The sequence below is a fragment of the Pygoscelis adeliae genome, unplaced genomic scaffold (genome assembly GCF_000699105.1).
Source record: "Pygoscelis adeliae isolate BGI_AS28 unplaced genomic scaffold, ASM69910v1 Scaffold160, whole genome shotgun sequence".
NCBI lineage: Eukaryota > Metazoa > Chordata > Aves > Sphenisciformes > Spheniscidae > Pygoscelis > Pygoscelis adeliae.
In genome coordinates this window covers 9,983,101-9,996,755 of record NW_008824035.1, presented here as the reverse complement: position 1 = coordinate 9,996,755, position 13,655 = coordinate 9,983,101, and the positions used below count along the sequence as shown (strand labels likewise).

The 13,655-nt window shown below is 41.7% G+C and overlaps 1 protein-coding gene across 2 annotated transcripts in view; it reads left to right on the top strand.

The window, feature by feature from the left end:
- Positions 1 to 5,808: 5,808 nt before the first annotated feature.
- Positions 5,809 to 13,655, top strand: part of LOC103924192 (mitogen-activated protein kinase kinase kinase MLT) — an 89,746-nt gene continuing 81,899 nt past the window's right edge. The window contains exons 1-2 of one of the 2 annotated variants that reach the window (XM_009332684.1): positions 5,809 to 5,829; positions 6,083 to 6,272. In XM_009332684.1, coding sequence (XP_009330959.1) covers positions 6,114 to 6,272 — 159 coding nt within the window. In that variant the 5' untranslated portion in view covers positions 5,809 to 5,829; positions 6,083 to 6,113. Of the gene's footprint in view, positions 5,830 to 6,082; positions 6,273 to 13,655 lie in introns of those variants that run through there. The other variant, XM_009332676.1, reaches the window with a different exon arrangement.

The window sequence follows — 13,655 nt, the reverse complement described above, 5'->3', positions numbered from 1 at the left end:
CACGCGGGAAAGGTGCTGCCAGCAGTTGTCTTTCGAGGGGGTTGGGCGCGGGACGTGGACAGCCGGCGTCTGGCCGCGGGCCGCTACCCTCGCCTACCCCTCCACTCCTCGGACGGTGTTTCAAATGTTCACTTTACGTGCACCTGCTGCATTTTTCTGTTTTGGGCATAAAATCCCTCAGGTTGGACTTTGAGGTGTGACTTTCCTTCCCCTCCATTTTCTCCTTTTCCCCCTCATTTTTGAAGTGAACTGGCATTCTTTTAATTTGCTATGTTCGCTCGAGTTAGTTCCTTTCCACCAGTATGCCTTTTTTTTTTTAGCGCGCGCGTGTGTGTGAGCCATCCGTTTACCCCTCTATGCAGCATGCTTTGCTGTGAGTTTTAGTGACAGAGCCATCGGGAAAGCCATGGATCGTTACTTTTTCTAAATTCCAGAAGCAGAAATAATTTGAAAGCACTGGATTAACTGGGTCACTGCCTGAAAACATCATAGCTTTCCGCTGGAGGCATGTGGTTAGATGTTTTCAGGACTTTGCCCTGAAATTGTGAGTCCTCAGAAGCCCACTTGTTTTATCTATCAGTAATGTGCTTTGCATACCGGTGGCATTGTGTGAATAATGGTAACCCTGGAGAGCCCAGCTCACTGACGGAGGAGAAGGCAGAAAGGCTGACAAAACCAAGGCCCAGATCCTGCAGTCATGCCTGTGCAAGGACCGAGCAGCTCTACGGTCCAGGGTGCAGGTTTAGCTGCCTTGTCTTTCTTGCGTGTTGTTGTGTGCGTACTTGTGGCAGACATCACTGATGAGGTGTAATGTAAGTGAAGTAAGCAGTTTAGGGTTTCTCCGAGATAAAATGTTTTCTATTTAAAGTGAAGCCTTTAAACCCTTCAGTCTCTGCCATTGGCACAGCTTGGGTCGAAAATAGTTCTTTTCCTGAAGCACTCAAACTGTTTAGGCTGAGTAGAGCTCTTTTTCCATAGCAGTGATGGTTATATAAATTCAAATAAAATTAGAAATGTTATTAATGGAAGTTATGCAGAATTCTTAGGTTCTGACAAAGGACGGGCTCAAAAGTTGTTGCTTCTGTAACTAAGGTAGGCAGAGCCATGCCTCCAGTCTCACCATTTGCAGGGCTGCTGCTCAGTCCGATTAAGAAAGTTTAGGAATTGTAGGGGTTGTTTACTTTATTTTAACTTATTAGGAGATCAGAGCTTTAGGATATATTTAATTTGGAGTTGTGCTTGGAGTTTGTTTGCATCTTATCCATCAGCAGTTCATGATATGATTAAAGGATCTTTTATTTATAAAAACTTCTTTCTGCGGTATCTCTTGTAGCTTGTTATCACTGTAACTCCTTTTCTGTTTTTGGTTTAGACAAGACAGTGGTTAACCATGTTTTGGTGTTTGAGGGTTTTTTTGTTGGGCTTTTTTTTTCTTTTTAAAAAAAAAAAGGCTAAATAACTATGCTGCTGCAAAAATCCAGGTTGATATGCTCAAGGACTGTAGGCCATGTTGGATCCAAAGGATGTTGGGTCTAAAAATGGATGGTCAAAGATCCTGAAAGCAAATGGGCTGTTTTGCCAAATAAGGAAACTTGGCACAATCTGCTGTGTATTTTAAGATAGCACGTGTAGTGTGCTACTACTTTATTGGCAATATGTTGGCAGCGTGCCTTCCTGAAAGAAGCACTGAATCCTGCTTCGTGGAATCACCCAGTGAAGTGAGGGCAGCGAGTTGCGTGGTTGTTCCTTTTAATAAATTACAAAGGGTTTTCTTGAAGTAGTTGAATATTTAAGCAGCATCAGGTGCACGTGCAAGGTGAGGGATGCATTTTTCAGTTCTGCAGCCACGCACTAAACAAAATATGAGTTGCAGTTACTGTGCAATTTCTGCTAAATTCCTTCCTGCCTCTTGTCTCTAACTTTGAAGTCCCTCAGTGGAAGCTCTCTATACTCTGGGAGCAGTAGCTGAATGACAAATGGTACATGGAATAAAGCAGAGAGTTGGGCTTGGCAGCACTTCCCCTACTGCGCAGGCTGTTTCTGCGGAGCTGGGAGGTACAAGTGAACGTGTCAGGTTCCTCCAGTGTTGCTGTGCTAGGATGCAGGGCAGGGCAGCCTGCAGTGCTGTTGGTTTGCAATCCATCTGCCTGGGTGCTTGGGGGTTCCCTCACCTTGGGGGAGTCTGGAGGGAGCAGCAGGCGTGGAAGCCCAGCAGGGTCCTGGGGAGGGACCCCCGCGCCAGTTACTCTCCCAAAATGCTGTAATCACAACAAGCCAGTGGTGGCGGATGGTTTCCTATGCCGGAGCACTTACTGCTGTACTGAACTGAGCTTGTTGTGGCTTAATAGCTTGCTGTAAAGTGACTCTGCATAATTGAGTCCTGACATGTTAAATACTAATGTTAAATAATGTTAAATAATAACCCGACATGTTAAATACTGCCAAATGCGGCTCAGATCTGTTTTTTTGGTGTGAAATTAACAGCTTCTAACAGCATGCACAAATAAGTTATTATGAGAAAAAAAAACCACACAGGATAAGCTGGAGATGTTCTTGCATGATTACAAGCTCCTGTTAACCATCAGAAATAAAACAGAAGAAGGAGAAAGTTCCCCTCCGTCCAAGATCCCATAGGAATAACTGAAATAACCAGCAATTGAATTATTTCTTCAAATACCTACCATTCACCGTTTCTGAACTGTCACATTTTCATTTCATCGACAACAAGCAACAAAGTCAGTCGATGTAGTGTTCCCCGCTCGTACACGACGACAGTGGTTAAACACTCAGAACGGTGCTGACGCCAAACCTTCGTTACGGTGCGTGCCTGCACGCGGGGGAATTGCCGTAACGCCCCGCGGCCCCAAGCCTGGAGACCCTGTTGCAGAGGACTGCTCACCTGGCTGCAGAAGTGTGAGGTGCGAAGAAGTGCCACATGTTGTTGGAATGATGCACTTGTTTCAGATGCACGTGTAAGACTATGGAGTTTAATGAAGTACCTGGGGTTTTTTTTTCCTTAACCAATGGTGTAAACTCAGATTGTTAAGTATCTTTTAAAACAGGATGACAAGTTAATAACTGTGTGTGGATTTGTCACATGCAGCTGTTACTCTAAACAGTTGTTTTCTCAGACATAACAAAGGGATTGATCTGTCTAATTGAGGATTAACTACCTTGCATCCGAAAACATGGAGTAATATTTAAACAGGTCTGTTCTTCCATCTAGAAGGAGAAGACTGTATTAGGCTGTCATTAATTACAGATCTCTAAATAAAGAGCATCCCATGTAAATTTCCTCTACTTTCTCTGGAAAAAAAGCATCTGGAAGAACCTGATACAAACCAATGAATCATTCTTTAAATTACGTTACTTTATTGTATGCTGGTGCCTATAGCATCTGCAGCTGATTGCTGTAGGTAAATTTGAAATTGGGAAAGTGTTAAAAGAATGAACAGCAGCTTCTGGAAATGCTTGTGTGCCAGGCACTACACTGCGATTGCATAATGTTTAGGTAAAGTTTTAAGCAGCAAGGAGGACACATCACAAAAGTACTCACTTCTATTTATCAAGTGTCTAGTGTGCATGCTGTACCATCTTGAGGTCTGTTTTCTGTGAAATCTTGGAATAATATCTTGTTCTATGTTAGCGTAACTTTCAGAAGTCAAATAATTTACTTGTTTATACGGATGATTTGGTTCTTCTGGGTGAACAATAATTTAAAATAATTTGACAGCTCTTCAGAACTATTGAATTCAGATTGTGAAGGCCAGAAATACTTGTTTCTTGTGATGTATTTTTCTTTTTGGTTTTCTGTTCCTTCTGCAATCCCAAATGCAACCATCTGTATCACTGTTCATACTTTCCTGTTAAATTTATGGTCCAGTCGGTGCATATGCTTTTGCCTATGAGTAACATTACTCTTCTGAATAATTCTGTTGTCAGTAAGGAGATTATTCACTGGAGCATAATTACCCACGTGCATAAATGTGTGCAGGGCTGTGGCCTTAAATTGTGAGGTCTCTGGGTTGGGAAGCTGACCTGTTTTATTTGTCTATAAAGTGTCACATATGCCTGAGACACCGTGTACACAGCATTAACTTGGAGCAACTGCTGGAGTAAACAAGGCAAATGAACTTTTGTTTCTGAAGACCTGCTAATTAAGCAGCACTGGCAAAGAAGCAAACAGTTAAACTGCCTTCGCTACCCTCCTGATTTGCAGGAGTGACCAATTTCCTTTCCCTTGAGCTTTCTCTAAAGAAAATGCATGCAGGGCGGTGCAAAAGATGACTCGGAGATGGCAGGAAATCTAATGACAGCAGCAACAAGGTTAAAACAAGAACAAAAGGTCAGCAGAAAAGTCCAGGCACTTGTACTGGGGAAGGAGTCGGCAGGGTACTGGATGAATGGACTTTATTTCACGTCCCACGGGTAACTCCTGCTCCGACTTGCAGAGCTGGGGAAAGGGCACTCGTGTTCCCTCACCGAGGGCTTTGCAGGTTGGCTGTCAGCGAAAGGTGTGCTTGAAGGCTGCTCCCTCCTAAACGTGATGCCTTTTGTAAACATAGTAACATTGTCATGGTCTGGTCAGCGCTTGCCTTTACCCTTGCGGGTGGTGAAGAGATGTAAAACGAGGCAGGCAGTTTCAGAAAAGGCTATATGTTATCTTATGCAATATGTAGAAAAAAAATGTTGGTATCTTCATCTCTTATTTGGAGAATAGCTGCAACCAAATAGTGCCAGAAATTTCTGGTCAAATGATATGTCAAAATTTTAATCAGATTAGCTGCACAATCAGGAGAGCTGGGGGGGAAATTATGTCTTTGTGTGTATTACAGAAGGGACAGGGATGAAGGGGTTTTGGTAGTCGGCAGTGCTAGGTGTATTACAGGTGCATTTCTTAGCCACAGACAGCACATAATGTGTGGATTCCATCTCAAAAAGCCCTATGGATTGGAGGCTCCCAGAAGACACAGTATGTTTTGGTACTATAGTTAGACCAGTATAACTGGAGGTGTAATTTTCACCAACAACCCAAAATCTCTGTCTTTTTTTGGCTTGTTTTATTCAAACCTGTCTCTTTCATTTTATGGTGATAAGTTTACCTTCATTAGTTGCAAGTATAGTAACTTTTGCTGGTAATTGAAACTACTTTGTCTAAACTGGTGCATCTGAAATTGTCCTGCAGCAGGCTTGCAGATGGTTCTGGAGGATGCCATGTCCTGCAGTCCCACTGAGGGCCTGGGGCTTCCTGATCTTACACCATTAAAAAAACAAACCTAAAATTAGTCATTGTTCATGCATTTAGGTGATAACGTTTATTGAAATTCACTATGGGCATAAGGTTTATCGCTGTGAAATCTCCAAGAAGGACATTCTGTTCCCCTGGCAGCAGACATGGGATCATCTCTTCAAACTGCCGACACCAACCTTGGCACAGGTTGCAGAATTTCACATATTGTAATCCAGATGAATTACCATGTACTTGCGCTTTGTTATAACATGTGAACAGAGCTGAGTCACTCAGGAAGAGACGTTTACTGTGGTCAGGTTTTTCCACATCCTTGCACAAAGCACTTCTACCTCACCCTGAGCGCCGGCAGCGTGCGTGGTACATGCCGAGGTGCCGCTGCCCGCCTGCCGGAAGGCTGCCTGCTCGGCCTCGTGCATGGCCATCGTGGCGGGAGAGCTGGCGTGCCTGGCATGCCTGAGCTCCTAGGCAAGCTCGGAGTAGAGAGCATGCTTCCTGTCCATTGGCACGCTTTGCTCGCATTGGGGAAGGCAGCGATGCGCCTGCCTTTCGCAGAGCCGCTTCCGAGGTGTTCGGGAAACGTCAGTATTGCTCTGAGGAATATTTTTAGTCATTTCTGCCTCCCAGCTGCTCCTAATAGTTCGTGCAAATTATGCAAACATTTGCACAGCCTGTTGGAGTGTGAGTTCCCAGGCTCTTTTCCTCCTGTGCCCTGCGGATTTTACTGTAGCGTGTTTATGGTGACTGGTTCTGGTTTTGGGGTGTCTGGGCATGGGTAAGAAAGTCCATAAATCCACGGAGCATATGAGTTAATGAAAGCTTTTCTCTTTACAGGTTTTGCTGTGGTATATTTTGTCATTATGAGATGTCGTCTACCAGTGCTTCATTTGTGCAAATTAGATTTGATGACTTGCAGTTTTTTGAGAACTGCGGTGGAGGGAGTTTCGGGAGTGTCTACCGAGCGCGATGGATTTCTCAGGACAAGGAGGTGGCTGTAAAGAAGCTGCTCAAAATAGAAAAAGAGGTAAGAGTTTACTTTTTGTTCACTTTGCCTGCTGTGGAAACAAGGACAGAAGTTTTTTTCTAGTGTCTTCCATCCTCTATCCAATTGAGGCAAACTACCTTGGGCTTTTTGTTTGTTTAATTACAAAACCCCGTAACTGGATGATGTTACAATAAAGACATACTGAGGGGGCCCCAGCGAAGGGTGTCTCTGATTTAAAGCATCATTGTTTTACTGTTCGCTGTCCTCCCCCGCTTTTCTTGTTTAGCAGCTCCTCTCTGCCCTGGCCCTGAGGAGGAGGAGCTCTAGCTGTACCTGTGGAGCTAGTAGTTTCCCTTTGATACCACTGGGCATGTCGCTAGATAGGAAGAGGTAGTGTTCACTGTCTTTGCCTGCTTCTGTTTTCTCCTCTTTACATCTGGTCTCTTAAGCGCTGTGGTTTGAGTCTGTATGTTCACTATAGGCTTAGCGTGTGTTGCTCGGTGTTGTCTCTTCCCTGCCTGCTGCAGGTTTTGATCTGGCGCTCCACTATCTCTGAGTTAGTCATAGCCGCGCTTCGGCTTGGTCTCATCTTACAGCGAGGTTTAAGCCTAACCATTCTGCCAGTCACTTTTCCTCGCGGCATCCTGTGCACCTGGAAAGGCGGACAGGTCCTTGGCAATCCCGTGAAAAAAGGCAGAATTAACTTACTGCACCTTTACCAACTAAGGCTGGTTTGAGTTTTTTTTTTAAAAACTTGACCCTCAGCTTTGAACAGTCTCAGCAGAGACACAGTGTATGTGGTCGTCACAGCGCTCCAGCCTGCCTGCTGGGCACTACCCCTGACGCAGCAGTGAGGACACACCAGTGTAGTGATGGACAGCACAGTTACTGGACCGCTGTTCCAGCATGACTATATCTAACTTGTATACAATATCGTCAGAGTATTTTAGGAAGACAGTTATAAGCTGGAGAACAGCAGAGCAGTGCTAGGGATTATATGCTTAGTAAATAATCAGACACCAAAGTTCATCCACTGCTGCAGCAACCGAGTTAGCATGATTACATCATGCTTAGTGATGTGATAAGCATGTTTGATCGTGATTAAGCAAGTTGCTGTCTAAAATAATGTGGAAGGATGTCATGATTTTTCCAGGATGGTGGGAGATGTACACCTTCTGTCCAATGTCAGTTTGTACTGTTCTTTTTATTTCTCCTACTTGTTAATATCAAAAGATATACAAAGACAAGTAAAATTGGTGCTATGCAGTATCAGTAATGCATTCCTTAAAAATCAACTGGTTGGCAGATCTCAGTAGTGGTCAGTGAAGTATCTTTATTGAATAGGTGTGTTTCTAGTGGGATTACACAGGAGTCTGTGCTAGACCTGTTGCTAGGTACTTCAAGCGTTTTTGAAAGAAAATTTAAAAACAATATTACTACATCTTGTGATGGCATAAACCTTAGTGGAATGGGAAATGATGAAGACAGTAGGACAGTCATATGTATTGCTTGACACATTCAACAAAATATTGGACCATTCAACAAAAATATTTTTTTTAAAACAGCCAAATACAATGTTCAGCTTGTAGTAACAAGGAACACAGGTTGCACACTAGGAAAAGGAAATCGTATGCTGGAAAGAATTTAGTATAATTTAAGGGTTTATTTAGGGATTAATGAAGACTTGCAGCTCATTAAAAGCTCATATCATGGTGCTGTTAGGCAACTTAGGTTAATGTCCTTGCATATCCAAATCAGGATCAAGTCATTTGTAAGAAACAGGCGTGCTTTATCTTGGTATGTGGCACTGGGGAAATGGGCAGTAGGTGCAGACCCGGTTCTGTTGTGTTTAAAAGAATGTAAACAAACTGGAGGGGCAGCCCAAGGGGGACTGCAAAACACACTCGAAAGAGCGGTAAGTAGGAGGGCTGTGGGGGAGTGTGTGTCAGAAGGGGGTGATGGAAATCATCCATCAGAATGAGTTGACAGAAGGGGAGCAAGTGCCTTCCAGCACAAAATTGTTTATTTTCCTTAAGACTGGTTATCATTTGCAGCTTAAACTAACATGACAGGTTATAGCTGGGAGCAGCCTGGTGTGGGCACCTTCTCGGAATTTTTCTGGGGAGGCAGCAGAGAGGCAAGTGGTGATGCCTTAAATAAGTCTAGCAAGTTTTGCCAGAACTTGTCTGTCAAAAACCGTAGAGAATTAAAAAATAAGAGCTTGTTTACAAAAATTGCATTTTCATATGGAGAAAATGCTGGGCTCGTTTAATCTAGTGCAAAAAGTTATTACAAGACTATGTAATGGTGGCGATCTGAAGCCAGACAAATTAGAATGGGAAGTAAAGCACAAATTGTAAGGAGTGAGGATGGGTAACTCTAAGAGCAGACTACAAAGGGAAGGAGTGAAGATGGAGAATCCTTTCCATCTCTTCATGTCTTCACATTGAGATGTCTTTTTGGACAATTGTTTTTGTCAAGTTGTTGAGCTCAACACAAGAGCAGCTTGCTGAAGTATAGTGCCCTGTGATGTACCGGGGGCCAACCTCAGTGGCCTAAAGGTCTCTTCTGACCCTAATGGCTGTAAGTCTGTTTACATACATAGTATGCAGTATGTTTATCTGTAGTGATGACGGTAATGAATATCTGTGACTGAACTGTGCTGAAAGTCACGGCAGGTCAATGGCTTTTCTGATAACAATAGAAAAATAACTTGCCGTAACTGTAATGTATCTGTGTTTAGTAGATATTTGGATGGTTTGCATTTAGTCCAGAAAACTAATTGTTACCCTTTCTGGTTTATTTGAAAGGAAGTGTCCTTTTAACTTCATGACTGATTGTCTTGTATTTCTGTTAACTGCTGCCAATAATCCATAACAACTAATTAAAGAGAAAACAGAGGAGAGTTGGGAAAAGCTTCCTCAGAGGAATTTCGTGCTAGCCGAGTCCAAGGGCACAAGCCAAGCCAACAGAGCTGTGGTATCATTCTGCAAATATGTTGTATCTGTTTCATTTTATTAAACAAGCCAATCAAAACCAGCAAAGGTCTTGAAGGCTTTATATTAGCCAAGTGGCTAACAAGTTCTAACATGTGAAACAAAGCAATTTTTGTTCCAGTATATAGCAGCATATCATACTAAAATACATGCTCAGAAAAACTTACAAATACTTGGAAGGGTGTTGCTCAGGCAGATTTCTTCAAAACTCTTTAAAATTTGATAAATGGGAAGACCTCTGCAAGGCATAAACTTTTTATAGACAGGCAGTAAAATGTGACTGTACGGGAAGAGGTGTGTGTTTATGTGAATAAAATACAGCTAAATAGGTGTGCTGAGAAAAAATAAATATGCTGCAAGGCCTTGATTAGAGTATCAGATCTGAAACTCTGGACAAGACTTCTGCTGATTAAGTAAACCATAGGAGTGTGTCTTGAGTGATTAAATAACAGCAAAAACAAAATTAAATTGCCATTTTACTATCTAGTCCAAGCACTTCAGCAGTTTTAGGTTTTAAGCAAGGAACAGTTCCTTGTGAATCGTCTTACGGAAAATCAAACTATCAGCATGATGCTTATGATGCATGTGGGGGGAGTAGAAATGCCTCCTGTAGTAGGATGTGCGCTTGTTCCTTTTGCCCTAAGTGATAATTATGTGCACTCATTGAAGAAAATGGCATACCTACTACTCAGAAAGTTATCTGGTATTTTTGTGAACAATTTATATGAATTATTGGCTAAGCCCATAATTTGGCTCCCACTGAAATGGGTGGGAGAGATTGGGCCCAAAGGCCTTATTCTGCAAATTGCTAGCAGTTCTTTTGACTCCATTATCTGGAGCAGATAACTGCTGGAGCGAAATGTTACAACCTGTTGTTTTACGCCATGCCACGTTAGCTTTTCACTGAATAGCACTCACCTCCTTCGATTGTCCGTACATCTCTGAAATTCACCTGTTATTGAAGGCTGTGCTTTTGGCGGCTGTTTTTTGGCAGCTGGCATCTGAAGTGTGGCTCTTCATCGGGAGATTTATTACTGCTGGAATTTTACCTGAAATTTGAATTTAATTTTAATGTCACTGCTCTTTGGAAGTACTCCATGATCCATGAACTGTCTCTGTGCTATTGATGGACAGCAGTATTGCATCTGATTTGCTTGCTTCAGCTGTTACAACCACGGTACGTAGGTACAAGATTGTTTGGTTTCATGCAGTACAGCTGTTCCTGAATTCCTTCAAAATGCTGGCGGTGGTCTGTGCAAACTGAAGGAGAGTGGCGGAAAAAAACCCAGTAAAATGTAACGGTAATCTTACTGGGAAATACTTCTGGTGAACTAACAGAACTAACGTGATAAAAAAATGTTACACTGAGTAGGATTAACTGTGCATGCTTTGTTCAGTCATGTCTGTGCAATGCATTTGAGTTTTATGAGACTCAAAAATAAAAACATGTTTTTACTAGTTTTGGTGCTGTATTGCTGGAAGTCTGACTACCATGGAAATTAATTTTATATTGTCAGGTTTTCTTGTGTGTAATACATGTGCAATAAGCTTTAGGGGGATCTTTTAATGCTTCATAAAACTTTTCATATGGAATATAATGCAGCTTATTCACTTTTTTGATTTTTATAATCCACTTCTGGAAGGGACTGTCCAGAAAACATGGTTTGTGCCTGCACCGTCTGAAGGGGATGAGTTAAGTATAACCACATGCATGTCACTGGGCTCGCCTCACTCACGTTTGTAGTCCTAAAAGAGAGCATGTGGTAATTTTAGTGTGGGTCATGAGAGTAAGGACTGGGAATGACTTTCAAGAGTAACAAGAGAAAAACAACAGAGTAAAATAGAGCAAACTAAACCAAACCAAACTGAAATTGATACTTAGCCCTGACAGGACTAAAAATAGTAGATGTTCTTTTTACTTGTGGTTTATAGCTGGTATGGGTGCTTGGGTGCCAGCCTTGAATGACTCTCCACACTGGGACCTGGCTGTAATGAAGGGCAATTTTGATGCTTTTAAAAATTATTTTATTAGCTCTTTCTAGGAGCTCCTACTCCCTTACCCCTCTCATGTCTGAGTCAGCAAGTACTGAGAGTGATTCAAGGTAACATCTGCCAGGAAATGTCTGGATTTACCTGGTTCCAACTCAGAGCAGGGGGGAAGACAAACCCCGTGTTTCTGACCCATGGTCCTTTGGTACTATTGCTAATGAACGGTGAGAGAGGGCTTAGAGTGTGTGCTGTATAAAGGTACGTAAGGTGTAGGAGTCAAATATAGGAACTTTCCAGAGATATATGCGCCTATATTGGAAAATTACAGAGTTCACAAAAACCCCGTTGTATATCCCTAGAGTGAGTGATCTCATGGGAACCCTTCCAGCCCCATATTCATTTAAAGAAATACTGCTGTATCTTGTTAACAGCTAAAAGGAAATAAAACTGTATTTATTATACCAGAGGGGTGTCTTAAAATGTCTTTGTTTCTGTTTTACAGAGTGGTTATTTTGCAGGGTCTTCCTTTTCTTTTTTATATTTTGGTAAAGGAAATGGCTTAGAGCACTCCTCTTGGTGCTGACTAGGGTATTCCCAAAAGGTATTAAGACGATACTTGGTACCCTTTCTAGACTGTGGAAGTTGTCAAAATGGGTTCAGATGCTCTAGCTGTTGTATATTCTGTATCTTGCAGAATAAATTGTTTTGGATAGGACAGACTTCTGCAATAAATCTCTGACTGCTTTTGAGTTTGCCCCACTCTTGGCTTTCATTCAAGGGATATTTTCTGGAGGACTTTATTTTGTAAAAGAATGTCATGTTTTCAGGTGTCAAGAAAGTCACTGTGTTAGAGTTTCTTAGTGGATGCTTTGGATAAGACTGTATCGTAAGTGTCGAGTGGCATATGTGTTGCAGCCAAAACGATATCAAAACCCCATTGGTATTTGTGAGATACCAGTATATGAAAGATGATGTAGCGTTGCTAGAATACAATTATTCTTGGGAAGAACAGGCTTTAGTTTCATTTTGTCTGTTTTAAGAAGAAACTTCATTCCTCTGTGTCTCTGCTCCCCAAAACTATCTCAGAAACGTAGCAATCCAGGCACAGAAACATATTTGTCTGTATTTTGCTACATTTTATTGTAGTGGATTTTTTTACTTGTGTATTTAAACATTTTTATACCAAGTTTTTCATTAGATGAGTAATGTCTTTCAGAGTTGCTTCATGTAAATAATGAGTATTTGTAGTACGAGTTGTGTGGCTTACTGAGGTTTTTTGACGAGCTTAATTTGAGATTCTTACTTACACAGGCTTGTGTATACACTTTTAATTCTTTTAAATCAAGCCAATTTGGGCTTAATTTGATTTAGACATTGGCTTCAATGAAACTGGCATGTCAGGGCTGGGCCCAGACTGGCAATCTGTGGCTTCAAAAGTTATTTTGGGGCAGTTGAGACATAGTGACTGTCAGCATTGTCATCTTTGCTTTTCATTTATTGCAAGCTATTTCACAAGTGCTGGGAATCTTGCTGTAGCCTAGGGTAACTTTAAGAAGTTACCCTATCCCTTTTTTATCAGCTAAACCATCGAGTTTTGTACTGGAATTGTATAGGGTTAAGTGCACATGTCCTGTTGACTGGTGGGCAGCTTTGAACAGTTACTACATAAACAAACTTGATATACAGGTAGATTAATAGGCTAAGATGCACCAGATTTGTCTGTTGCTCCCTTTTGCCTGACTCTCTTGGAATTGCCCTAAACTTTGTCAGCGTGAAGCAAAATTACCTTGCATGTGCTGCTGGTCAAGAATACATGTGCAGTTGCCATAGCTTGGTTGAGGCATAGGAACTTAACCGTGTGCCTGATCCCTGGGTTAGGAATATCTCTGTGAAATTTACCTCAATTATCTTTCATTTTGTTTTTTCAGAAGGTGCAACATCTGCAGGTAAACAAGTTTTTATGCCAGTTTCCTGCAAATTATGAATAAATCTGTTTTATAATAGGGAGAAAATCTGTCTCTGATTATTTATGAAACCCTCTTTCTTGCCCTTTTTGCTATCCACAATATGCAGCCTGTTAGGATATTATTAAGTATTCTTTAGTTTCATAATTAGTTTAATTCCATCATATATTGTCTTAAAAATTATTCTGTCAATCTGCTGCAAATTTTTGTTTGACAGTGGGTTGCTCAAGTTGCCAGTAGATACTTAGCCGCAATTAAGGGTATTTTTCCTAGGCTGGGTTTTTTTTTTAATTTTGCTCTAGATATGTTTCTCCCTTTTCTGTTTTCTTTTTGCATGGGCTCAGTTATTATTTATAATTTGGAGGAGAGGTTGTGTTGCTTATTTCTCCATGTCAGCAACCCTTGACATCAAATGGCAGCTCTTTTGTTTCCCCTCCCACGACATTCTCTGACCCCAAGCTTCTGTTGAAGTG